Genomic DNA, 27,098 nt, shown 5'->3' with positions numbered 1-27,098 from the left:
CCATCTCTACTATTAACTGCTCCTCCTTCAATGCTCTGAATCTGCTGCCTTATCTTACAGGCAGCTTTAAGAGGACAGATTTTGTGGTGGCTACAGTTCCCTGTGCATGAGAAGTTTATTCATACCTGCTTGTTTTGTTATGTTCTTATTAACAGAATGGCTAGCTTTTACTGAGTGCTTCCTATGTGTCAGGCATTATGTTAATGAGCATTTTTAAATATGTTTTTTACTGGGTTTTTGTATTTCTCATACACAGTATATATATATACTGTGTCACACTAGAACTGGTCATTTCAAGTGTCCAACTCAGTGGCATTAATCATATTCACAGTGGTGTGCTGATGGCGCTATCTTTCTGAAACTTTTTCATCGTCCCAAATCAAAACTCTGCCCATTAAGCATGAATTCTCTGGTGCCACCATTCCCTCAGCCTCTGGTAACCTCCACGCCCATACAACACTCCATCGTGTGTGTGGTGTGTGTACATATTTGTTTATCCATTCATCTACTGGTGGAGACTTGGTTTGTTTCCACCTTTTTCCTATTGTGAATAATGTTGCAATGAACTCTGGCCCATAGGTATCTGTTTGAGTCTCTATTTTCCATTCTTTTGGGTATATAGCTAGGAGTGAAATTGCTGGGTTACATAGTAAATCTATGTTTAATTTTTTGAGGAAGCACTAAACTGTGTTTCCACAGCAGCTGCACCGTTTTACATTCCTACCAGCAATGAATGAGGATTCCTAGTTTGTTTGTTTTTTTAAATTAGAGCCATTTTCGTGAGGAGTGGTTATCTCATTGTGGGTTTGTTATTTCCCTGACGACTAATGATACGAAGCACCTTTCCATGGTTCCATATAAATGGCTTACTGGCCATTTATATATCTTCAAGATAAGAATTCATTGCCAAATCCAAGGTCATGAAGATTTACCTGTCTTTTTCTAGGAGTTTTATGGCTTTAACCCTTACATTTAGGCTATTCACCCATTTTAAGTTAATTTATGTACAGGATGTGAGGTAGTGGTCTAACCTCATTCTTTTGCATGTGGAAATCCAATTGTCCCAGTGCCATTTATTGAAAAAACTGTTCTGTCTCCACTGAATGGACTCAGCACCCTTGTCTAACATCAAATGGCCACGGATGTATGGGCATCCCACTGGTCTCCATGTCTCTTTTTAATGCCGGTACCACACTATTTTGATGATTGTAGCTTTACAGCAAGTTCTAAAATCAGGAAGTGTGGGGCCCTCAACCTCGTCCTTCTTTTTTAAGATTATTTTGGCTATTTAAGGGCCCCCTGCAATCCTGTATGAATTTGGGTTTTGACTTTTCCATTTCTACAAAAAGGCTGTTGGCATTTTATAAGGATTGCATTAATACGTAATTCACTTCGACATCTTTGTGATGTTCCAACCCATGAACATGAAATTTCTTTCTGTTTATTTAGGGTCTTCCTTAATTTCTTTCAGCAATATTCAATAGTTTCATTGACCAAGTCTTTCACCTCTTTGATTACATTTATTCCTATGTATTTTACTCTTTTAGATATTTTAAATTGAACTGCTTTCTTAATTTCCTTTTTAGATTGTTTGTTTTTGTTGTTAATAAGCATTTTATAGGCATTAGCTCACTTAATTCTCATCACAACATTATGGGTAGATACTATAACATCTCCATTTTGAAGAATTTTACGATGCAGTGGTTAAAAATCTTGCCCGAGGCCACAGAAACAAACGAAACTTGACTCTGGGTTTTCTAAGGTTCTAGGAATCTGGACCCAGATCGTTCTAACTACAAACTACAGTGTAGTTTGACCAGCCATTTCATTCTCATGACACCACTCAGTTCTCACAGCGCAGTAACTAGGCGGTGTTGGTAGGCAGCTGCTGGCCCCATTTTCCTCACGAAGGGAAAAAAGCACTCAACGCCAAATGACTTACCTACAGGTGTTCAGCAAGGAATAATGTCCACATAGAACCTTTTATTTTATCTTTATTATTTTTAAAAAGATTTTATTTATTTATTGTTAGAGGTGGAGAGAGGGAGGAAGAGGGAGAGAAACGTCAATGCACAGTTGCCTCTCGCACACCCCCACTAGGGACCTGGCCTGCAATCCAAGCACGTGCCCTGACTGGGAATCAAACCAGAGACCTTTTGGTTCATAGGTCAGCGCTCAGTCCACTGAGCCACACCAGCCAGAGCCACATGAAACCCTTTAGATACTGACCCAATACCGTTCTCACCTTCCACCTCTCCACCACCTTTTGACTTGACTTGCTGTGTGGCCCAGAAATTGGTATTTTTAAAGCTTGCCAAATTGTTGGCAAGTGCAGCCAGGTTTACGAATAAAGGAACTAAAGCAAGCGTGGAACTCGGCTTCTGCTCAGTGCATTGTGAGTGATAATGAGCTCAACTGCAGGTAGGTCGGCGGGGCAGCCAGCTCCACGTGGCTGCCCAGCCCTGCGTCTAACCCTTCACGTGCGGAGTTCCTGAAGCACACTGAATTCTAGCTCCCAAACAACTCATCAAAACCTCAAAGACCTGAGTAACCTGGATCAATCTGCCAACTTCATATGACGCAACTATTGGCCACTTGTGATTTAGAATAATTCTGCACAAGATAACTTCCTGAGATGTGACCAAAGAATAGAAATGATCAAATAAACCTATCAGCAATATTCAATCCAAATGCAGGACAGTGGTATAAACTACTTTAAACAATACCAGAAAACAGAGGCCATTAAATTAAGGCTATTATGTAGGCACTTATATAACAAGACAAACCCCCAAATTTTTACAAATATTTTATTCATGAAATTTAAAATATAACAACTGAGTTTCATTTTCTGTAATACACATCTATTAATGAGGAGACTGAAATTCTTTTTTGGGGTGGTAACGTTTCACTCAACTAGGGTTCACAGCATTTCCTATCGAAACAGATGACGTTAATGCTGTTTATCTGGTAATGCTGATCTGTAATGCAATTCTACGTATTTCGTTTTTGAAAACATCTTTCCCCCCATGAGCTCTATGGCAGCACCTGCAACACCTGAGAGCCGTAACCGCAGCACTGGGAGGCACAGCGTCCGGGCAGAGTGACGGGCAGTGACAGCCCACACGCAAACCGTGCCGCCGCCACTCAGTCCTGCTGTTGCGCAGGAGCAGGCCAAGGAAAGTGTGAACAAGTGACCTGGCCGCGTTCCAGTAAGACTTTATTTATGAACACTGAGTGCTGTATTATTCTTTTGATCGTTTCCCCACAAACATTTAAAAACACAGAACCCATTTTCAGCTCATAGCCTTCACAAAAAAACAGGCAGTAGGCCAAATCTGATCCACAGACCACAGTTCGCCAGCCCCTGTCATGGGACCTGGAAACTGACCTTTCAAGTCCCCTACCTTCCAAAAGCCAATGGAGTGGATCAGTGAGCTTAACATCTTGTCTTTTAAGAAAGAAGGTCTCACTAAAATTTATTCACAAGCTAAAGTTTTTAAAAATGAAAACACCAGCATCTTAAGCTATTAACTCAAAGATGCACCCTATTTTGTAAGACCTTTTATAAAATGAGATGATTCAGGCTAAAAGCTATTTAATAAATGACATAATAACCTCATGTAGACACCTGGTTGTGGATAGAACATTTGTATGACTTCTCAGACTTTAACCTAACTGACCCTTCACCAGGAATTTATCAACTACACCAGCAATATTATTATTATATTTCTGTTCCCTGTTCACATAATACTTCTTCAAATAATTCTGAACTTGAATCTAACACACAAAGTACTTTAAATACTACCCTTTGAGACCAAATCTAAAGCTATACATTAGCTTTCCCAAAGTAGAGACATTATCACTGGGGAAGTTAATGACAATAACACATTTATGACACTAAATTCTAGCACCAACAGCCATGCAGTTGATTTTACACTATTCTAATTGGAACACGCTTTATTACTCTGTTGGACCAAAAGAGCTGGATGCTAACTTTGCTCTGACATCTAAAATTCCACCTCTAACAAAAAGCCAGGTACGTAAGATCAGTGATGCAAAGTTTCCAGGTGTCCCGCAGGAACCTCTTCCCCGACCAAAGTGCCCAGTGCCCTTTCCTACGAGTAGAACCTGAGTTCTGAAGGGCAGGGTGCGTGTCCTTCTCCAGCCCCGCGTCTCCCAGTTACCTTTCAGAGTGCTCAGATGATGGGTGTGGAACTGCGATGAGCTAACGAAATCACCAATCAGAAATGAAAACATAGGGCACCACCCCACTTACGGTTCGGGTTCAACTGCAACAAGAGGCATATCTCTTCTGAGCAAAAACCGGTTCTCAGGCACGGGGGGTATCTCTTCCGGGCGGACCACCGGCTTTTCCCTCTTAGCATTCGAATCGACTGACCTCTTTCCGTTGGTATCGCTTCTCTCAGAGTGACTGTGAGAGATGTACCAAGTCACCAATTAAGATGTGTAATGTGTGCATTTCATAGTAAAAGTACATAAAATTAGATGTTAAATAGCAAAACTACTGATACCTTGTAAGTCTCACTCAAAAGGTTTACAGTTTCCCAGAGAGAACACATAAAATATCAACCCAGGTGAAAACCCCTAGTACAAAAATTCTGAAAACTGTCAAATGAGTCCTAACTTTTTTCTTTTAAGAGTTTCAGGGATTATTTTCAACTAACTAACTAAATCTTTGATATGAAATGTCTATGTTACTTAAATTTGCCAGATTTTGATTTACATAGAAAATGCTACCCTTCTTACAACAGGGAGCGATGCTAAGTTTACAGTCACACACACCTTACCCCCCCATTCCAGAGTTGTTGTCCTGTTGGTGTTTTGGAAAGCCGATCCCAGGGTCTCGCACCTACCCTCTCGGGCTCACTGTGTGTTTACTCCTCGGCTCTTCTGAACTGCTTGCTTCCTTCCGTCTCCTCTTGGAATGTTTAACTTTCGGCCTCCTCTTATGTTTCCTCCTTCGGATTCTCTCCTGTTCAACTTCGCTTTCTGAAGATGATTCTGAAGAGGAAGAGGAATTGGAAGAGGAATCCGATTCTTCTGAATGAGTTGGTTTCTTCCTTTTTTTCTCAAAAACTTTTAAGAAACATTAACAAAAATATTAGTATAAGAGTGTCTACCTTTCAGAGTAAAAAAATGTGATTACCAAATATTACAAAACATCCTTTATGTATAGCAAACTAACAACGAAATTTAAATAAGCCTTTTCTCAAGCTGATAATACAATCTGCTGATGGGACCATAAGGCACCAAAGCCCTTGCCTCCGTGAAGTCTAGTGGGGTCGTGTAAGAAAATACCCACACGATATGACAAATAATAAGTGATAAAAAAAGCAAGCAGTGTAAAGAGTACAGGGAGAGTCAGGGGTAACTTAAGGCAGCATTTGAGCAGGGATGTAGGGGTGAGAGAGGGTCAGGCGGATTTCTGAATGAAGAGTGCACCAGACTGAGGACAGAGCCGGCACCGAGTCCCCGAGTCCTCGGCACGTCTGCGTAGTCAAGGCGGACACGGCTGGAAGACAATGCATGATGGGGAAGAAGGCGGAAACAGCAGAGTCCCAGGCAGCCCTACAGGTCACTGTAAAGACTTTAGCTTTGGCTGACTGGGAAGGAAGCCCTAGAAGATCACTCGGTGGCTGCCAAGGACAGACTGCAGAGGGCCTAGAGTATAATTAAGAAGACTGAGTAGGAGGCTGCTGCTGCTGCTGAGAAAAGACTGTAGAGGAGTAAAGACCAGGGCGAAAAGAACACTCATGAGGCTGTCGCAGTAAGCCAGGGAAGAGGCAGCATTTGATAAGACCTGCTGATGGGCCAGACACAGGGCCTGACGTTGAGGTATCAGGGCTATTGCTGTACCACTCCTATGAGGTTTTTGCACCACTGAAATCCAGGAGGTATCTTTAAGTTACAGTCTTCAACACCAGTCACCTGTATCCTAGCTCCCTTTCCCGCCCCAAACTCTCACCATCTTTTGCTGATTTCGTGGCAAGCACCCCACAGTCGATAACTCGCACGTCTGCATAAGGTCTGCTTGCAGCATCAGTTTTCAAATTTTCAATTTGCTCGATTACTTCAAAACCAGAAATAACTAGTCCAAAGACAACATGAACCCTGTCACGATACAAATTCAAGAAAGAGCTGGTTTGCTGATAATTAAGCCACAAGCAGTAATCAAGATAATTATTATAAATGACATGTCCATAGACCTGAAAATAAAAGCAGTGTTTGTTCCATGAAGGGAATTAGAACTTGAGATCTGCTTCATAAAAGGGGGGAAAAAAACAACTACTCAAACTGGGCCTTAGTTTTCTGCCTTTAAAGTAATGGCTCTTAACTACTTTACAGTAAAGAGTCCTCTGACAGTCAGAACGCACTCGCTGCTCAGAAACCATCCTTGCAGGGGCCCTTCACTGAAAGGCCCATTCATGGGTTGCAGGCAGGACCCCTGCAGGAGCATGAAAGCCATGGAGTCTCAAGACTATTGCTCCAAGTGATCCTTAAGGAAGAGTCTGGCTGTTAGGCTAATCCAGAGACCAAGAGCGCCCCCTGGAGGGGATACCCAGGTCCAATGTGTCTGGGACCAGCCACCCAAACACCTCCCCAAGGGAGTAAGAAGGTGTGTAACTCTTACCCATCCAGATGCGGAGCAGGTTTTGTGGTGCTGTGTAATAAACATCGACACAAAGATGGCAGCAAAAACCAGGTGTGTTCAGGAGAACAGAGCAGAAGGGTTTAACACAGAGCATGTAGAAAACAGAGAGGTGAAGATAAAAAGACAGGGGAAAAAGTTAAACATGATATACATGTACATTTTTACATGAAAACCTTAAAAACAGCTACAGTAGCCATTTTACTGACAAAACCCTCATAATCATAATGCATTATAAAACCATGTGTTTCTCCAATATGAGTGTTATTATATATGTATTCATACATATAAAATAGATTTGAAATAGACTAAACATTAAAATTAAAGTTACTCTCAATTCCAAAATAACAACAAAAAGAAACAAACTCAAAATTTGTTAAGGTAACTAAAAAGTACCTATCCTTCACCCCATGGAAAGAAAAGTGTGACCAGCATGTACTCCACACGCTTAACTGTGTTCTTCTATTGCGCATGTGCCGCCGCAGCGAGCAGGCGCTCTCTGCTTGTTTCTCATGCTGAGTCAGTGTGCATCTTCTAGGGAGGCAGATGGAGTCAGGGCACAGGAATTCTGCTTCCAGAATTCCCTGCCTCTGCTCCTTCCCCGAAGGTCAATAAGGTGAAGCTCTGCTACCACTCACAGCAACTCTGAAAATGCAACAGGGAGCCGACCTTCCACCTGCCAGCACTTCTGACAGCAAAGTAAACAATGATGGGCAACATCAATAGACATTTCAAACTTCCACGGCCCAGAAAACGCTCAACCAGCTTCTTCCACAGCCATAAACTGGGAGATAGTCACTCTGGAGAAGCCTAGGGAGTACATCTGGTTAAGACATTTTGAACCCAAGCTGGTCTTCCCACAGCATTTTCACACACTTGTGAATTGCAGTAAGAAAAAAAAAATCAAAAGCAGATATATCTAGACTCGGAAGTATATACCACAAACCTACTTTAACTTTGTTAAACAGTCAAATTGTAGTACAATCTCCCAAATACAATTTAAACCTTCATCAAAACAATGCTGAAAACCTTTATTCTACAAGAAACTGTAGCATTTATATTAAGAAAATTCAGTTCTGTAAGACCACATTAGTTCCAGAATTTTAAAGGGAATCTTAAGTTTTTAAACCACTAATCTCAAACTTTCCTTAGAAGACTGAGAAGTGGTAATTAAAGTTAATGTAATAATAAAAATGAATAAAAAGAGTTGGAAGGAAGGAAGGAAGGAAGGAAGAAAAGAAAGAAGGAAGGAGTTGGGGAGGGGGGAGGAAGGGAGCCCTGGCCGGGTGGCTCAGGTGGGTAGAGCACTGTCCCAATACACCAAGGCTGCAGGTTCGATCCTGGTTGGGCGGGGCACATGCAGGAATCAACCAGTGAATGCACAGGTAAGTGAAACAACAAATTGATGTTTATCTCTCTCTTTCTACCTCCCTCTCTCTCTCTAAAATCAATAAATAAAAATTTGAAAAAAAACCTAGCAAACTGGTGAGACACTAATGCTTAAATCATTAAACTAGCGTCCAGAAACTACCTCAGTCAGTATCTTTAAGACAGAAATGTGCTTCCCACAGTTATAAAACTTAACCAAAGCACACTACAGAGAGGAAGAAATCAGTCCGTACTCCAGACAGTGATTCCACTGTGTGAAAGCTGCAAAGAGGTAAAAAAATATAAAGGTGAAAATGTTCTGCAATGTCAAGGCTCAGTCTCACATGTGCAGCAGTGAAAACAATGGATGGTCTGTGGTTAGACTTATTCCTCTTCCTTCCCTGGTCCTTTCTCTCTCAATCTTCTGGTGTTGGGGAAAGACTACAGATTTCTCTAAAACACAAAGAATCAATTCAATCTGCCACCCTGGCTAATAAAAGTGCTGTAAAAACACCTTACGGTAAACCTTTGGAGCCAATGGTGAGATGAAAATATTCTAGCTAACTGCATGATGTAGGAACATACTACTAGAGACTCAATTTGCAGCTACCTTTATGACAGACTAAACTTTTGTTTTTAATTCAAATGAAAACTGAACAAATGAACTTGGTCCTTTCCTGTGACAGTGAGGAAAATAAATGAAGACAGGAACCACGCTTTCAAGGGCAAGTTCCAGATGGCCTGCTGTAATAATTAAGTCCATTACTTACATCTGCAATTCAGGATGCAGCAATACAAACTTACACCTTCACTGGGTTAGACTGTATATTAAAAACGCTGAAAGGACCTTAACAAAAGAAAGCCCTCTGGGATCCTGAGGCTCCGTTCCAGAAGCAGGAATCCCAGCACAAAGCAGGCTCACTGGTACGGGGCTGGCACTCCGCCGTGGACGAACAGAGGATGGTGCCAAACAGGGTAAGGAAAGGACAGGGGAAATGATATGCTCTGTCCAAGCTGTCTATTCTATTAAAATGAACGAGATCTCATCCCAACTCTTTGTTGTACTGATCTTTCAAAACTGTGCAGTTGGAGAGTCCCATGTGGTGACAGCCTGCGCTCAGTAAGTTAAGACCTAAGGCCAGAGACTGTCGTTGTTCATACTTGTGAAAATATACCGGAAGGAGAAACAACCACAAAGAACATTTCAAATGACGAAAGCTTTCAATAATTTCATATTCTCCTGACACTTAAGACATTGATTTTCCAGGTTCCCCCAACCTTTGAATCTGCTTTAAAGTTACAGGGGTGGGCAAAAGTAGGTTAGTAATACTAATAAATGCCACAATTATTAATAAATAATACTACAAGAATAAACTCTGCATTTCATGTGCTCACAATGGTTAACCTACTTCTGCCCACCGCAGTGTACATGCAAGAGTTCATTTAAACCTCGTAAATGCTGGAAATTAAAAAATGCCACTGTTCCCCGCACAATCTACATTTTACACCATTATCAATGAAGTTTTGGCCTCACACAGAATTTAATAGTTCCATACGAAAATGATATAAACCCATTATACACAACATAGCACTCCCGCCCCGAAGACGTGTGCAAACAGCGGAAACGAGCCACTGAAATTAAAACATACTCCCCAGGTTAACCACGGGCAGTAACACACGCTTGTTTTACATGTGTTGCTGCCGTACAGATTAAGCAGAGTTTTTTTTTTTTTTCTTAAAATTGTTCAATGCACATAACAACAGGATTAAAGAGATAAAGGCAGAGAAAGAGAGAGAGAGAGAGCCTTAGAGTAATGAGACATTACCTTTGGAGCGCACGGTGTAACACTCTTTCTGTAAATTTTACACAAAAATGGCAAGAAATAAATTGTAATACACTTTTAAGACAAGACTGAATCTATGTTTTAATATCAATATAACTTTGAAATTAAATATTTTCAAGTTTTATGCAAAGCAAGAAAGCTTTTTAAAATGGAGGGCTCTAAATTTTCTTTCACACAGGTACGCATGTGGAAATGAACTGCACTTAAGAAAAGCACTGTGGCTGAAGTTGGCACCTGCCCCAGTCCTCACCACTGTAACGCTAGTGTTCGTACCTACTCACAAAATATTACCTTTCGCCTCACGACTGGCTAAGGCAACTACCACCTTTCTCGAGAAGAGAACAGTGTGTCCTGGGGCCCCGTGAGTGTCGACTCTGGCCGCCTGGAAGCCAGCCGTACCAGTCGGAGGCACAGATGCCAATGGAAAAAACTGAGGAGAGTTCAGAACACATCAAATTCCAGGAACTTTCATCCTGCTTCACTTCAGCTGCAGACCTGGCGTGCCCACACGTTTGAAACAACTCTGCCGTCACATGCCACAGCAGACCGCTGTCGGAAGTTCACAGGCAAGTGTCTGGCCTCTAGTTACTGTTCACTGCCATATATGTGCTGTAGCTGCTAGTCACTGAAAACAGTCCTAATAAAATAATAAAGCGCCATAACTAGAATTTTAAGAATCTTCTCAAAAGAAATAAGGGCAAAAGAGATGAATGTGTAAGACTATGGTATCAAATCCTGGCCACAGATAGTACTTTCTTTTCCTGTCTAACCTCTGATTTTCCCCATTATATATGTATTTTTCACAGAATATGCATGGCCTGGCCAATTTTAACTCCGACTTTAAACATATCTATTACTACTCAGATAAAAAACCTTATTATACAGAGTAGACAAAATTATTTATGGGGGTTTTGAACATATTAAATATTAAAATACTTAAAAACAAGCTTTAATTTCTTATAAGGGCATTGATACTTGAATTAAATCTGAAGTATGCTTCAAACAATGTGGAGTTTCCATGAGTGTAAAAGAAGTGGCTTTAGGCGTGAAACAGCACGGGAGAAGGAAACAAGGTAACCCGCTGCTGCCTAACGGACCCTCCAATGTGCATTTTTTCCTTCTAACTGCTGAAACTATCACCCCGTCACGGAGGAGGCACCCACAAACTGCACAGTGACAAAGCGGTGTAAGGGCAACAGAAACTCACCAAGCCACATTACAGCGCTCTACTTATGTGTCCCAAATGTCACCCCGAGGAGCTTTCAAAAATTCAGCGCTTATGTTAACACAATACCCATTGATGCATATGTCATATAAGTCCTAAATAATACTAAGACTAAATTAGGGCTGACACTTGACATTCAGAGAATTTGGCTTATGGTTAAGGTAACATTTTTGTTCTTAAAGAATTTTTGAAATGAATGTATTAGCCCAAAAAATGGAAGGAAAAAGCTAGAACCTCTCAGGTTATTACCACTTACTAGCATTTCTTCTCAAACCTACTTTTGCCATCAAAAATGTCAGTGAGGCTTTCCGAAGCCCTTCAAGCCACCCCCTTGCTCCACTACTCGGAAATGGTCAGCACTCCTCTCCCACTCAGGTGGGGGCACTGGCGAGTCAGATTTTTAAATGGCAGAACATACCCTCAAACTTCCTGTTTTCCTCCCACAGTCCTACTTAGGGCTGTTCCAATGCAAACCCTTTTTGAGCAGTCAAGTTTGATTTTTCTGTATTATCTTGTTTTCTTATCTTTTTATAATTATCATGACCACTGACAGACTTCTCCAAAGCTCTGGGGTCTATTCCATGGGTGTGATTTAAGGCCACACAGACTAAGCACAAAGGGGACAAGGGCTTAGCCACAAGCCCGAGAGTCCTGGCAGCAGCGGACAGGAGGCTGCTACTGCTGCCGCCCCGATCTAGGCACCGTGGCCCGGAGCTGCCCTGCTGCTGCCGCTGCCCTCATCTAGGCACCGTGGCCCGGAGCTGCCCTGCTGCTGCCCTGCCCTCATCTAGGCACCGTGGCCCGGAGCTGCCCTGCCGCACCCTTCAGACCAAGGGAACTGCAGCGATGGTGATGATTCCCTCCAGGCAAGGCGGTGTTTGCATAAAAATCACTCCACATATTCAGAAACTTAGCAACAATCTATAAAGCTTTCTTCTTTTTATGTCCACATTTTCACCCTAAAATATTTACTTCATCTTTGAAAGTGAGGTAGGCACTTTGTAATGTGTCATTTTATTTTCCAGTAATGCTGGAAACTTCCAATAACGGATTGAAATAAATTCCGAGTGGTCAAGAAGATTTCGTAGTTCATGGTGTGTAGCGTTCTCTTTCTAGCTACCATTCTTTTCTAGACTGTGAGTACAATTTCTACATAACCTGGACTTTATATGGGTTTTATTCTTTACTGAGCATTACCTACAGAATGAAAAGAATGGACTGGATTTCTAAGTACTTTCCACTCTAAGAATCTGTAATTCTACAGCTTTTATTGCCGTTCTTCCTAATCTTTGGCTTCAAACATAAATAACAAAAAGGACAAAATGACTAAACATTGAGTAAACTTGGTTACAGCTCTGGTCCCTGTTCTTTGACTTCTTTCAAAAATACCTCAACACGAGCCACTATCTCCTCAGTGATTCATGGGGACAGTTCCCTGTGTCACTTCCCTCGTGTTCCTTGAGCAGTACTGTTCCGAAGAGAATCAGTTTTCTTCTATGTAGGCCCCTCAAACAAAACCATGTAATGACACAGTACTAGATATAAGCAGTTTTATTGAGAAACTTACAAATAGCTTCATAGAAGAAAACCTGATTTCCATCATGTACATAACTGTTCCACCCAAAGAAATATATGCCAAATGCTGTGCAATAGCAATGCTATAAGCACAGGGGAAGTTTTCAATGTGCAAGTAACGAAGACGACAGCCACTGCACAAAGCACAAGAATCCTTGAGGGACGTTTGGAAAATACCCACACTAATAGTGTGAAATTTACTCCTCAGGAATTGCAAAGTAACAGGTTTAGAACATAAACTACGGTTGCAATTTTGCAAGATTGGATTAAAAGCCCTTGCTACGCCTGTAAACAGGAACTATAAAGCAGCTCTCGGCATTTCACCACCCAGTCTTAGGCTGCCCTTCCTTTTTCCAGAACGACTGCTCAAGATGCCACAGACGGCGCTGTGGTGAGAGGTGAAGGGCAGGGGAGCCGTCCGGCTCCCATTGAAGGGCAATGGTCTGTGACCATCGACCCCTGAACCTCAACTTCCAGACCTTCCATCTGGGATCACATACACCAACCGAAGACAGTACGTTTTACCTTTTTTACTACTTCCAACTCCTAAAGGATTTGCAAAACATGGATTTTCAAAGATTTTTCTTTTATGGAAAGAACCATCTCCATTTCCCTATCCTTTCTATAAAAGCAAGATGTTTTGTTTAGAAACGCTGACTGCTGGTTAGATTTTTGAACTACAACCCAGGAGGAAGCAGTACTTTTAGCCAGCATTAAAAAGCACATTCATTAAAAAAAAAAAAAAAAAGAGAGAGAGAGAGACTAGGATTTTTGTGAGTGTGCAAAAGCACTCTATTATTTCCAAGATTGCTTTTAACTTGGAAATTCATTTCCAGAATTAAATTTCAAACTTTAAGTAGAAAATTTTCTTCCAATTACAGGTTCACAGTGACTTTAATGCCATCTACAGTTAATTATGAAAACAAGTTTAAAACATTTAATTTTCATTCACTAAAGTTAGAATTTTCATTTGGCATTCCTTGTCAAAAACAGCAGTCTGATGTAAAATTAAGCAATGGCCTTAATTTTGTTTTGACGCTGAACACTCCTAGGAGAGACTTAAGCAAGCACTGAAGAACACAGAAACAAGATGCTCTGAATTTTCTGGAGGGAGAGCCTCACATACTGGATTTTAATTAACGTATGTAGGTGTGCCAGTTTTAACTCTAACATTTTATAAACAAGCTAATCAGTACGTAACGATGGGAAGAAGCTGCTGCTACCTGGTAAATCCAATTTTACATGTCCTGATATAAAAAAAACCTAAAAGAAACTTTAGAGCCCTCGGATGGTAGCTTCTTGACCAACGAATCATTAGTTTATCACGCGCAGTTCAGATAAGCTTAAAAATGGAAATGGGAAAACTCGATCAAAGAGCAAACAGCTTCTGTCACTAACTACCATATAAGAAGCTTTTCAAAATATTTCCCACTGCTTTTTTTTTGGCCCCGAAGAAGGTTAATAGAAAAATACAAAGAAGTGTAATAACTAATACTCTCTGCCTAAGGTCTTCCTTTTTTCCTGTATAACTCCAAGTGTCACCATCTTCTCTCAGCTTTCCATTTTTAGGACATTCTTAGGAACAGAATGCCCCTTATCTGAACTTTATCAGATCATACTGGACATCTATTTTTCAGACACATTAAAAATGTGAGATTTATTATATGTGAACTCCTTTAAAGACAGGGAAGCGCCATTCATACTCATCCATTTAGAAAGACAACCCCCCAATAACCCTGTTTCTGATAAACCAAGACTAAAACACTTCTCCAGCACACACGGCACCCCTGTCGAGATTTACTCACAATCTAGAGCATGGAACTTCGAGCTAAACAGTTACCTTCCATACCTTACGTCAGGGGGTTCTATAAAAACAGGCTTTGGAGTAGCAGTAGTTAAGAATGAAATTAATAGTATCCCAAAGGCCTTTCAGACAAGAAACAAGTACTGGGGTTCAGGTTGTTCATGCACATATATATAAGGGTGTTTGTTTTTTAAAGAGCAAATTTAGCATGCTGAAGTTTCCTGAGTGATAATCTCATAAATTTTGGTGGAAATGATAATAACATTGGGTTAATTAAATTATGTATAGAGATCTCATAAGCTTTGAGTTTTTTTTAAATACTGGCTTTACAGCAAATCACTTATTTCCACACAAAATCAGGAAAGAATGTCATCTCTCTCAAACTGGCTCAAAGAGACACAGTAGGAGAAAAAGCAACTATACAAGGATACATCTAGTACCCTTGAATGTTCATCAATAGTTGCTGTTCCAATCTAGCTTTGGTAAACTCAGCCCCCAAATTAGCTAAAAGTCAAAGACAATGTCTTTTTGTAAGATGACAACCTATTTTGAAAATAACATACATATTCAACTGATGTGTTTTAAGCATCATTGTTCAAATCCAGGATATATGCTGAACACAGAATTGGTTCCTGATACTGTAACATCAGGTAACTGGTACAGTACCAGTTACTGTAACATCAGAAATTAAAAATGAAATCCAAGTTTTCACATGAAATTTCGTTTAACTATACCATCTTTCCCATGAACAGCGCTTCTCTGTTTAAAAGCTCATCTCTGAATTACGCCTACTCACATGAAGAACTGGGAACCATTGGTATGTTTCCCTCGGTTTGCCATTGACAAAAGGAACGCTCTGTCATGTTTGAGAATAAAGTTTTCATCTGTTTGAAGAAAACACAAATTCGTCAGTCTCCAATTATACACCACTTCTCAAGTGTAATGTTCACAGAAATAAATAGAAAGCAAAAGATGAAATTCCTCTTCTGGTCAGTACAGATACTTGACTGAATATTTAGAAAAAAAGTTTTGACTAATCAATTAACAAAAGCATAAAAAGACCAAAAAATACTACTAAAGCCTTGAGGAAAAAGAACAAGTATTTAATACTTTATACAAACAGCCTTAGAACAGTCACTTTTAGTAGTAACATACTTTGGCTAAATATTTAAACGGTAACTTTCGGGGAAGACTAACAAAGGAATTTTCAGGGAAAAAACCCCCTGTATTTAGTAAAGCTCATTTCCTCCAAATTATTCTGCCTAATGTACTGTACATGGAGAAATTTAATAATCCTCTTACGTGCTTAATTTCTATATGGTAAATTTACTACTTAGCTGAACCAAAGCTAGACTATGAGAGTAAAAATAAAAAATTACATAAATTAAGTTGTAGAGACATTCCTGAATTAAATTATGTGGATTCCTTCTAGTCAATAGGATCACAAAATTATCTAAGGAAGAAAGTCCTGTAAAAACAACTTAAATGGCGAAATACAATTTTAAAATACACAGGTATCTGCCACAGGGAGCCGCCACATCCGAGTGGCCCACCAGCTGTCATTTCAAAGCTACATGCTAACAGGACCGGCTAAAGAGCTGTCCCCACCACTTCAACAGATACACTGTCATGAAGATCACTTAGAGATTAGATTAATGCAAGCAGAAGTACTTGAGAATTTAAACTTGCTTTTAACATTCATACAAACAAATCTTTCTTTAGAACAAACAGAAACACAGAAAACTTTAAAAAATGGTTACCTTGGGAACAGGCTTCTGAAAAAGAGTAGTAATCCATTTCCCCCAAAAGAAATATAAAAGACTATTATAACACTGAGGCTATCATGGCATTAAAACCGAGCACTATTGGATCCCATTATAAATCTCTGCAACTGACTTTTCTAAGGCGTTTTGGGGCAAGTGCAATAGTTAGATTTATACAAATACTACTACTATAAAAATAATACACAATCATAGAGTTCTAGTGTACAAAAGAAAATATACAAACCTTGAAGAAGAAAGAAATACCAACTTTTATTCAAGACATTGCATGGTTTAGGGAGAAAAAAGACACAACTACATTCTTTTCCCTGATGTGGAACTGATAACCCATCAGGAAAAGGAAAAAAGATACAGACATATAAAATAGTATAAATAATTTTCCAAGTCTTCAAGCAATATTGAAATCCAGCCACAACCTGACCCAGACTGTCCACAAATTTATTAGGAAGGGTGCAAGGGAACAGAATTGGAGTTCGTGTTACTGAGCTTCGTTCTCTTACCTTTTCATTTTGCAAAAGACCACATTCTCTATAAACAAAAGAATATGTTGACAGTTTTAGGCAGGAAGATAGGAGTTTTCATGTATATAGTTGCCTAACCTCCATGCTGAAAGTCATGTTTAACCATAACGTTAGCCTTAATTAATCTTGTCAATTAAGTTACATATTACAATATGATTTATCCCCAAGTTCATGCAAATAAAGTATTTTCATGCAGCATTAGTTTCATGCAAAAAGTGAACTATAAGTAAACCTGTTCTCATTAAAAGTACATGATCAAACTTGCTTTAATATCAGAACTGAAACAAGAAACAATAAAATTTTAAGGCTTACCTTTAAAATATCCACCATAAATTGATTCTCCACCTTTTCCATTACCTGCAAATAACAAGCTACATTAAACTATAATGAAAATTAGAAACATACTAGTATACATAAATTACTTTTTATGGTTTCAATTTGCTGAAGGAGATAATACCTTGTAATTGCTTCAGCAATCAAAATCCTAACAAACCTCATTCCATTATAATAAACACTATTACAATAATTATCTCCATAATCTATTTATTTCAAACACTAATCACACCAGAAGAATAAATACAATCAAACAGTGCTTTGGCATTCATCATAAGGTAATTCACCAAGTACTTATATTATGAAAATAGCATAAAAACAACTAAAAATGTCTTGGTATTTTGTTTTTTCATACATTCTTGGTCTACAACATTTATTCATCCAACAACTACTCAATGGCCACCTAATATTTACATTATACTGTAAGTGACAATATTTACAATGAAAAATAACGGCTACTTTAGAAACTGACAGATGAAGTTATTAGGAGCATAACTTTTAGCTCTACCTTCACTGAAGTCCCCACCCTGAATCATAAAGTTTTTAACCACACGATGGAATGTAGAACCTTTGTAACATAATTTCTTCCCAGTTGTTTTCCCAAGGCCTTTCTCCCCTGGAAAAAAGAGGAAAAAAAGAAAAAGGAAGTTTAGCTGCAAAGACATCCTTCCATGGAAAATACCATCCAATTACTCCTTTGTCAAATCACTCCTGAGTGTTGGGCACTGTACAAGAGGCACACAGCATGGCAAATTAAAACACCTCCCACCTCAATAAATAACACAAAGCAGCATATAAATGTTAAATCGAGGCCTGGCTGGTGTGGCTCAGTGGACTGAGCTTTGGTCTGCAAACAGAAAGGTTGCCAGTTCGACTCCCTGTCAGGGCACATGCTTGGGTTACAGGCCAGGTGCCCAGTTGGGAGCATATGAGGCAAGCGATCCACATTTCTCTTGCACATCGATGTTTCCCTCCCTTCCTTCGCCCCTCTAAAAAAATTTAAATAAAATCTTTAAAAAAACAAGGAGAAAACCTTTTTTTAAAAGGGTTACATTGTGTGGTGCGGACTCTACATGCTACAGGAGAAAAACGGGTCAGGACCTGTTACCATCCCAGAAAAGAACGAGAGCAGGGCGGTGCAAAGGCTGCACATGCGTGTGTGGACACCCGAGTCCGGACTGAAATGTTTCAATTTGCTGCTTCTAAGGTAACGTTACAGATGTTTCCCTCTCCATGTTCGTACTTTTAAAAAATATCAACCCAACATTATATAACAAAGAATAACTTAACTATCTTTTGCTTCTCTCTCTAAATCCTAAATTACTTGTGAAGTCTGGATTGCTAAATTTATACAGAGTACTGAAGCTTCTGAAACTGTACCAAATTGGTTTTCAAAATGCTATTACTTTATAAACTACAACGTCAAGAGATTTTATTACACACAGTAGTCCTTTATTTATCATTTTTAAAGACCATTTCTTTCTTCTCTCTTCCCTTGGAAAAACAAAATGCTTCCCTGATTTCATGTAGGTGAAAATATTTTTTATTTGCTAAACTCATCTCATAGCCAAATAATCATTATGCTTGAATGATTTTATTTATTTATTTTTAGACACAGGTGGGAGGGAGGGAAAGAGAAGAAAGGAGAACATCGATTTGAGAGAAAAACATCGATCGGTCGCCTTTCCTACATGCCAGGAGGACCTAACCTGCAACCCAAGCATGAGCCCTAACAGGGAAGCGAACTGGTGACCCTTGGCTTTGTGGGATGATGCCCAACCCATCAAATCCCATCAGTCAGGGCTCATAGCTCATTAGTTTTTAAGTAAAATACCTACTTTGTTAAGCAAGGAAAAACTGTAAGCCATGACTTCTCATTGGAAAGAATTTTTAAAAATTTTTTACTTATTTATTTTCAGAGAGAGGGGGAGGGAAGGAGAAAGAGAGGGAGAGAAACATTAATGTGTGGTTGCCTCTCATGCACACACACCCCCACCCCCGCCCCCGGACACCTGGCCCAAAACTCACGCATGTGCCCTGACTGGGAATCAAACCTGGGACCCTTTGGTTCACAGGCTGGCTCTCAATCCACTGAGCTACACCAGTCAGGGCTCTCACTGGAAATACTTTCATGGTTCATTTACCTGAGCATAGGCAAAGGAAGTTTTTGCATGTTTTTGGACATATATCTGAGAAGAGCTGAAACATTATGCGACCAACTGAAATAAAACACAAGAAATAAGGTAATCAGGTTGATTAAATACACCACATTTTATATGAAAGGAAGAAAAATTAGATACGTAGACTTGAAAAATGGTGAAGTCCATTTTCGTCATCCATTTTAATTTTTTAAAAAGATTCAACAGGAAAGAATTTAACAAGAACTCTATTTGTTAGGATTAGAATTCACATGCAGCCAAAGTGGTTTCAGCCCTAAAAGTGCAGGATTTTAGGTGTCTTTTAGAGGGGCCTATGTTATTAGATCCCCTGTAGTACAGACCCTAACTGAACTATTGGTTTTCTTTAAAAATACTCTCAATTTAGCTGATCTACGCCTGGACTCTGCAGTGATGGGAACATGTCATGCCTTAGGACAGCCATTCGGGCCAGCTCTGTTAGAGGAAAGTTCTCTGCTCTATAGTCAGCATTCTGCCTTTACTCAAGAACCATTAGAGACAACTTCCTGCATCGCCACCTATAACCAAAATGCACATTCTATTCCCTGAAAGAGCAGAAAAGAGAATAGGTTATTGTTCCTTAAAAACAAAAACAGCTCTATGATAAACAGGAAATGAAAGAAGCAAGTCTGCAAATTCGATTAATCATGCCTTAGAGAAGTTCTTCACAAACTTTTTGGTCTCCGGACTCATACATACTGTTAAAATTGCCTCCCAAGTTAATAAACTCAGCTGATGCCTCTTTGGAAACTAATACTCCTTTGAACCAATGGGTAAGATCTCAGGAACATTTGTTACTCGACACTTCGTATAATTTAGTGGGATTTAATAATCTTTTAGAATCAATCATTACTGTCAATATTATCTTTTATATATAATAAGATTTATTCCACAGAATTACTGCTATGCCAATAAATACACGGCTCTGTAAGGATAAGACTAAATCTAAAACCGGTTAGTGTAAACATCACTATGGTGTTAAGGTAAAAAATATATGGATGGTTAAGGATAAAAATAAGACAGACCAAGAATGGCTTCTGACCTTAATCCCAACATACCAACATGCAGATCCTGAAAACTAACTAAGATGGGGAACAATACTAAGATTAATTAGTTACTATCAATACATTTTAAACACTGGCTACAGGAAGGAAAAGCCAGGACTATGTCATGCTTTAATCCTGACATGGCCACCAGGTGGCAGGAATAAAATCTGCAAGTCCCCAGAATCTGGATAAAATCAACATCACCTTTCAATAACATTACTGTGCTGGAACTGCAGGTGCAATGGTGAGAAAGGAGATACACATCATGGACATAAAACATATGGCAGTTTTAAAACTGAGCACTAGTTGGGAAAAGATGGCAGGTGGTACCAAGCCACTTACTCAAACATTATTTACTGATACCCCCTGTAAATCAGGCTGTCCGATGGTATGAAGACACAGTGCTCTTCTGGGCAGCTCACAGCTCAGCTGGAAGTGACAGGCACAATGTGTTACACAGTGTGACGAGCCACCAGTGGTGTGAATGGAGAACACTCACATCTACCCGGGGTTTGGCTGATGTGGAAGGGCAGGGCGATGGGGACCATATCTGCTTCACTCACCTCTCTATCCCCACCGATTTGCACAGTGCCTCGTACAAAATAAACATGTGAATAATAATAAAAACACTTGAAACAAAATTATTCAAAGATAGAGATTAACAAAATATAAATGAAAGAATACCTAAATTTACAGATCAAAGTATTCATTGTGTACCAGGAAAAGTTATTGTAAGTGGAAAAGCATCAAGATGTTGCTTAATAAAATCTCTTTACTTTCAAAGATATAAAGGAAAAGAATCCTTCACGCATCCAGCAGCAGAATTATGCTACCCACAGAAAAAAGAAATTGCAGTATAAATAAAACCAACATGGGAGAGTTGAGCTGGCAAGAAAAGGTACATTTCCTGATATTTCAGACTCTGCTTAAAGTAGATGAAAAAGGAAATATGGGGTTAGGAATATGTACACATGTAACCACCTGTAGGATTAAAAGTGTATGAAACGCCTTTTAAATCGCTGTGGTGGAGCAGCTCACAGAAGCGGAAGTAGTGGGAGGACCTATGGAGGATGCGAGACAAGAGAAAACAGCCCTATAATTACTTAGGCACCTAAAATGTTTTTCGTGTCATTCAATACCCAACTAAAGGTATACTGAAGATAGCACAAGTAAAAACTCAAAAGAGAATTTATTCACTGGCTCATGTGGTTAGTTGACAAGGATGTTGGCATAAATTAGAGAACCGAAAAGCTCGAAGAACCAGGATGTTGGGGAATGAGGCCAGATCTTAGAGCTGCGAAGTATCACCAGGCAAAAGTACTGACTACCATCCTTCCCTGTCCCAATCAATGCGTAGGGTCCGAAACATTTTCATTAACACATATGGCCAAAGAAAATTGAATCACTCAACTCGGGATGATAAACCACTCAACTCGGGATGATAAACACAAGCAATAAACCTAAGGAAAATATAAAGATACAAGCAGAAATAAGTTAAAAAAACAGAAAGATATTAGACTTGATAAATATATCCCAAAGTTGCCATGGTATAATGGATAAGAGAGAAAATGTGGCCTAGAGTTCTGGCCTTGACAATTGCTAGCTAGCTATGTGATTTTGCATCGGTCAATAGCCACTCCAAGAGTCTCCTCTCCTGTTAAATGGGTTAAATCTTTTATCACAGTGTTGTGTAGGTTAACACCCTGCAAGCACAGGGTATATTATCAGAGCCAAGATCATTACCCTGGTTTCCAACACATTCTGCTGTTAACATGGCTTATCAAAGGCCAGCTCTGTGAAAATGAACAGAGGCAGAGCCACAGCCCAATTTCTGTGTCCTCATCTCGTGTCATTTTCAATACACTCGGCTGCCTTCCCAGGTTCTAACATGATGGACTCTCCCTGGCCCCAGACGTATTCCACAGAGTGGCTCTCTCATCAAGCTATTAAGAAGCAAGCAGCCTTGCTGCATGATTTCAGGTCACGTGTGAAAATGAACCTTCCCAAAGGTGACAGCATTCTTAAAAAAAGGATACTTATTTACTTGGATGCAACCCAGATTAGTATGTAACAGTAAAATGGAAACTTTTAGGCTCTCCAGGAAAGATCATTATCTGGGGGCAGGAGTTCGCTACTCTGAGGTTATTCCTGCTTTCGGTCTCCTCCTACTCCTGGAATCAGGTTTCTGAGCAAGCATCACGTTTTGGGGCAGTGGTTATAGGTGAGGTAGGGAGGCAGAAACAGAGCAGGGGTGGCACTCCGCACTCTGCTTGGTTCGTCTGGGCCGTTTTCAATCTGCTAGTGTCACTGCAGTTCTCTGGTGAAAATGTCAGGCCTTTTTTTTTTGTCAATTTTGTTTTTCCATTAGTTTATATTCAATATTATTTTGTATTAGTTTCAGGTGTACCACATAGGGGTTAGATAATCACATACTTTACCAAGTGTTCCCTCCGATATTTCTAGTGCCCACCTGACACCACACAGTTGTTACATTAGTGACTACATTCCCTATGCTGTACTTTACCTCTCTGTGACTGTTTTGTAACTAACGTCTGTACTTCTTAATCCCTCATTTTTTCACCCAGAAAATGTGAAGGCCTTTGCACTATTTTACCTAAAAAGGCCCCTTCCTGCAGCTTAATTTAGGAACGTGACTCTTTCCGTTTCCGCTTCAGACTGGGTACTCACAGATTACCTAATTAAGAATCAGGCATCAGTGGCTTGTGCAAGTGTAAGGGTGGGAGCAGGAATCGGGATTTCACTGGGTGACAATCTATTTAAGACACAGTCTCTTGAAACACAACGGGACTAAAATTAAGCACTACCACAGAAAGGCATTCATAGCTAGGGGTTTTGAATGCAATTTGAGATAATCTGGAAACCATTACTTAGTTTTAGATAACTGTCAGTTACCCAAGTCTTGCCCTCTTCCAGCCTGAGCCTTTTTTTCTGCCTATCTAAAGAAAGCTTTTTAGTTCCCATCCGCTTTTTATTCCCAGTAAGGTGCGTATCTGCAGAATACCTGACCATGTGTGTAAGAAAGTGCTCTGTCTACCAAGAATTCAGGCTAAACCACATACACTCTGGAAAGCTTTAAGACTCTCCGGACCCAGAGATGAAATAAATCATGCACAAATCACAACAGAAAGGAATCATACTGGATTGCTAGTTCATACCACCAATGTCATAATCCCCCTTGCGATACTGACAAAGGTGTAAAAATGACAGAAAAGTACAGGGGCTCACATGGGTTAGGCAGACAGAACCAGACAAGCAGCAACCATTTAATGTAAAAGACAGAAAAGAAGGAAAACCTTGTGTATTTAACTTGAGCTCTGAAGCAGAGCGAGGGGAAAGAAAGGGGGGCACTAAAAGGTGAACTTTTTCTTGATAAATCCCTGTGAAAGTCCGTAAGAGTTTGCCTTCAAGACCATCCAATGGAGACTGTTGTTATTAATGGGATTCCCCCCAGGTCAAATTTCTAAAAAAGTTAAGAAAAGGGGAGGGGGGAGAGGCAGGAATCCCAAGCCCTCTTGCTTACAGAAACCTGAAACAAGACTTGTTCCTAAAATGTGAACAAAAAGCTCAATCTCCAAAGGCCTGCCTGCAAACACCCTGATACAAAAGCCCCTCATATCGACTCAGTGCTTGTGCTCATGCAACAATTTAAGCAATTTTAAAAACACACGTTATGGGGCTGGGATGGGAGTAAACGGCAGAAAACTGTACTTGAACAACAATTAAAATAAAAAAATACATGTCCACGTACACACTTAACCCACAGACACAGAGAACAGTGTGGTGATGGCCTGAGGAAGGAGGCCGGGACTGGGGGAAGGTGGGGAAAGAGGGAAAAATGGGACATTGTAACAGTATAAACAATAAAGTAAAAACAAAGAAATAAATGTCAGATACTGTGCTTTTTACAAATATAGTCTGCTCTACCGTAACATGACAGAATTTAAAGAAACTGCATTTCAAAATCACATATAAAAACAACTGTTTCCATACAGAAATAGGAGTTGGGGTGGGGGGCAAGGGAATTTCAGGCAGCGGTAAGAATGACTTTTCTTTAGGCATATTAGCTGTAAAGTATGTTATAAAACCTAAACATCTCTGCAAAAACCCTGCATCTGATGACACCTCCCTTCTGCCTCCTTTCCCAGTACTGGCACCAGCACAGGTCTTTCCAACTGCCGTCCGGACAGACAAGAACAACTCAGAGTAGCAGTGCTGACTAATTAGGGTCCTCCCTGCCCACACCACTAGCCCCTAACTTGTTGTCTGATTGCATTGTAACACAAACTGCAGTCTGCCTAATTAAAATTGTGCTTAATTAATCCATCCCATTAAATTCATGTTACAAAAACACAATCTGCAAGAGATAGGTGTAGTATTTAATTAATTATTCTTCCTAACAGCCTTATTATGTAGGCACTATTACACTGCAGTCCTATATAATTTATGAGGACATAAAAAGGGGAGACATGAGTCGACAGTGCAGACCACGGCATCCAGTCACTCCACTCACGCATGAGTTTATGATCTGGAGTGGGCTCGAGATGGGAGACAGATTTCTTCTGTTCCCTCAGTACGAATCAATCCCTAACCCTCTCAAACTATGAGCTACCTTGAGTGTGAGTCTAAAGTTCACAGGGTAATTCTGAATATGAGCAAACTACCATGCTGCTATCTTCAGAACCATATTTACAAAGAGGACAAGTGGCCTGCCCAAGGTTGTAACATTTGTCTGCCTCTACTTAAAACAAAGTTTTTGCTATCACTTCCAAATACTTTACAATGCTTAATAAGGATACATTTTTTAAAAGATTTTATTTATTTCTTTAGAGGGGAAGGGAAGGAGAGAGGGAGAGAAACATCAATGTATGGTTGCCTTTCATGCATCCCCTGCTGGGAACTGGCCTGCAACCCAGACATGTGCCCTGACTGGGAATCGAACTGCGATCGTGTGGTTTGCAGGCCTGCGCTCAACCCACTGAGCTACACCAGCCAGGGCTAGGATACATTTTTAATTCAGTGTTTTGGGTCCATGTGAATCTTAAGCAGTAAAGTAAAAATACCCACTTCAACTATACCCCCATTTTTATCTAGTTTGATACACTGCCAGGGTTTTATGACACTGCTCTGAGGCCCACATAAAGAAAAATTCCAAAGCCAAGCATTCACCCTGGTTATTACTTTCAAAATCAATTGTAAGCCTCTGACAATCACAAAATGAGTAATGTTCTCAAACTTTTTGATCTCAGAACCAGGAAAATCTCATAAGGAAAAAGACAACCAAAGACAGCATTCCACGATGATACAGATGTTGGGATATTAGACAAAGACTTTAAAACAGGCATTACAACTATACTTCACTAAGTAAGGACAAACGTGCTCTGGCTGGTGTGGCTCAGTGGATTTGAGCAGCAGCTGGCGAACCAGAAGGTCACTGATTCAATTCCCAGTCATAGCACAGGCGTGGGATGCAGGCCAGGTCCCCAGTAGGGGGTGAGTCAGTGGCAACCACACTGATGTTTCTCTCCCTCTCTTTCTCCCACCATTCCCCTCTGTCTAAAAATAAATAAATAAAATCTCAAAAATAAAATTTAAAAAATGTTTTAAAAAAAGTAAGGATAAACACTACTAAAAATTAATGGAAAGTAGAAAGCTTCAAGCAAGAGACACAAAAAATGTTTAATGACAAAACACAATAATGAAAATTAAAACTTCACTGGGCAAGCTCACCAGCAGAATGAAGATGACAGAGGGAAAAGACAGTGAACTTGAAGACCAATTAACAGAAATTATCCAATATGAAAAACAGAAAGAAAACAGATTGAAAAAATAAACAGAGCCTAAGGGACCTAAGGGACCTGTACGGTACTATCAAACGACCTGAAATCTGTGTCACTGAGGTCTAAGAAAGAGAGGATAAAGAGTATTGGAGAAAACACACATTTGAAGAAATAAAAGCTGAAAATGTCCTAAATTTGGCAAAAGATAGGCGCAGATTCAAGAAGATCAGCAAACCCCAAGAGAATAAAGGAAAAGAAACTCACATCTAGTCACAGCACAATTGCACTGCTGAAGTCTAGGGACAAAGGACCAGATCTTGAAAGCCAGTCAAGAACATATTACACACAACAACTTGAGTGACTACAGACTCCCTATCAGAAACGATGCAGACCAGAAGGCAATGGAACACTTTTTAAGTGCAAAAGAAAATATGTACCAACCTAAATTCTATACCTAGTGAAAATATCTTTCAAGAAAAAAGGCAAAACAAAATGTTCAGGTGAAAGAAAAAAAGAGAATGTTTCTAAAAAAAAAAAAAAAAATAGGAGAGAATGTGCTGCCAGAAGATTTGCTCTAAAAATATGCTTAAAACACTCTTTAGCCCTGGACAAGTGGCTCAGTTGGTTAGAGCATCCTCCTGTACACCGAAAGGTTGTAGGTTCAATTCCCAGTCAGGGTACATACGTAGGTGGTAGGTTTGATCCCTGGTTGGGGTGCATACAGGAAGCAACCAATCAAGTTTCTCTCTCCCAAAAAACAAACAAACAAACAAACAAAAAACACTTCAGGAAGAAGGTAAATGACACCAGAGGGAACTTGGAACTATAAGAATGAACAAGTAGCAACAGAAATGGTAAATACAGTATGTGGGTAAATATGAGTATTTTTTTCCTTTTAAGCTCTTTCAAATATGTGTGATGTTTGAAAGCAAAAGTTTTCAGTGTTTGTAGATATA

The 27,098-nt window shown here is 39.8% G+C and overlaps 1 protein-coding gene across 12 annotated transcripts in view; it reads right to left on the bottom strand.

The window, feature by feature from the left end:
- NKTR (natural killer cell triggering receptor) overlaps positions 1–27,098 on the bottom strand; it is a 44,712-nt gene that overhangs the window by 13,758 nt on the left and 3,856 nt on the right. For 8 of the 12 annotated variants that reach the window (XM_053669542.1, XM_053669541.1, XM_053669540.1 and 5 more), the window contains exons 3-10: positions 19,266–19,340; positions 17,630–17,737; positions 17,101–17,145; positions 15,283–15,370; positions 6,653–6,682; positions 5,987–6,132; positions 4,875–5,097; positions 4,277–4,432 (exon numbers count right to left, since the gene is read on the bottom strand). In XM_053669542.1, the coding sequence (XP_053525517.1) occupies positions 4,277–4,432; positions 4,875–5,097; positions 5,987–6,132; positions 6,653–6,682; positions 15,283–15,370; positions 17,101–17,145; positions 17,630–17,737; positions 19,266–19,340 (871 nt within the window). Of the gene's footprint in view, positions 1–4,276; positions 4,433–4,874; positions 5,098–5,986; positions 6,133–6,652; positions 6,683–9,864; positions 9,889–15,282; positions 15,371–16,767; positions 16,796–17,100; positions 17,146–17,629; positions 17,738–19,265; positions 19,341–27,098 lie in introns of those variants that run through there. The other 4 variants (XM_053669544.1, XM_053669546.1, XM_053669547.1 and 1 more) reach the window with 4 other exon arrangements.

This window comes from Artibeus jamaicensis, unplaced genomic scaffold, assembly GCF_021234435.1.
Source record: "Artibeus jamaicensis isolate MK-2021 breed Jamaican fruit bat unplaced genomic scaffold, CSHL_Jam_final contig_519, whole genome shotgun sequence".
NCBI classification, from domain to species: Eukaryota; Metazoa; Chordata; class Mammalia; order Chiroptera; family Phyllostomidae; genus Artibeus; species Artibeus jamaicensis.
Note: the sequence above shows the minus strand (reverse complement) of the source record. Positions and strands in the feature narration are given on the sequence as shown.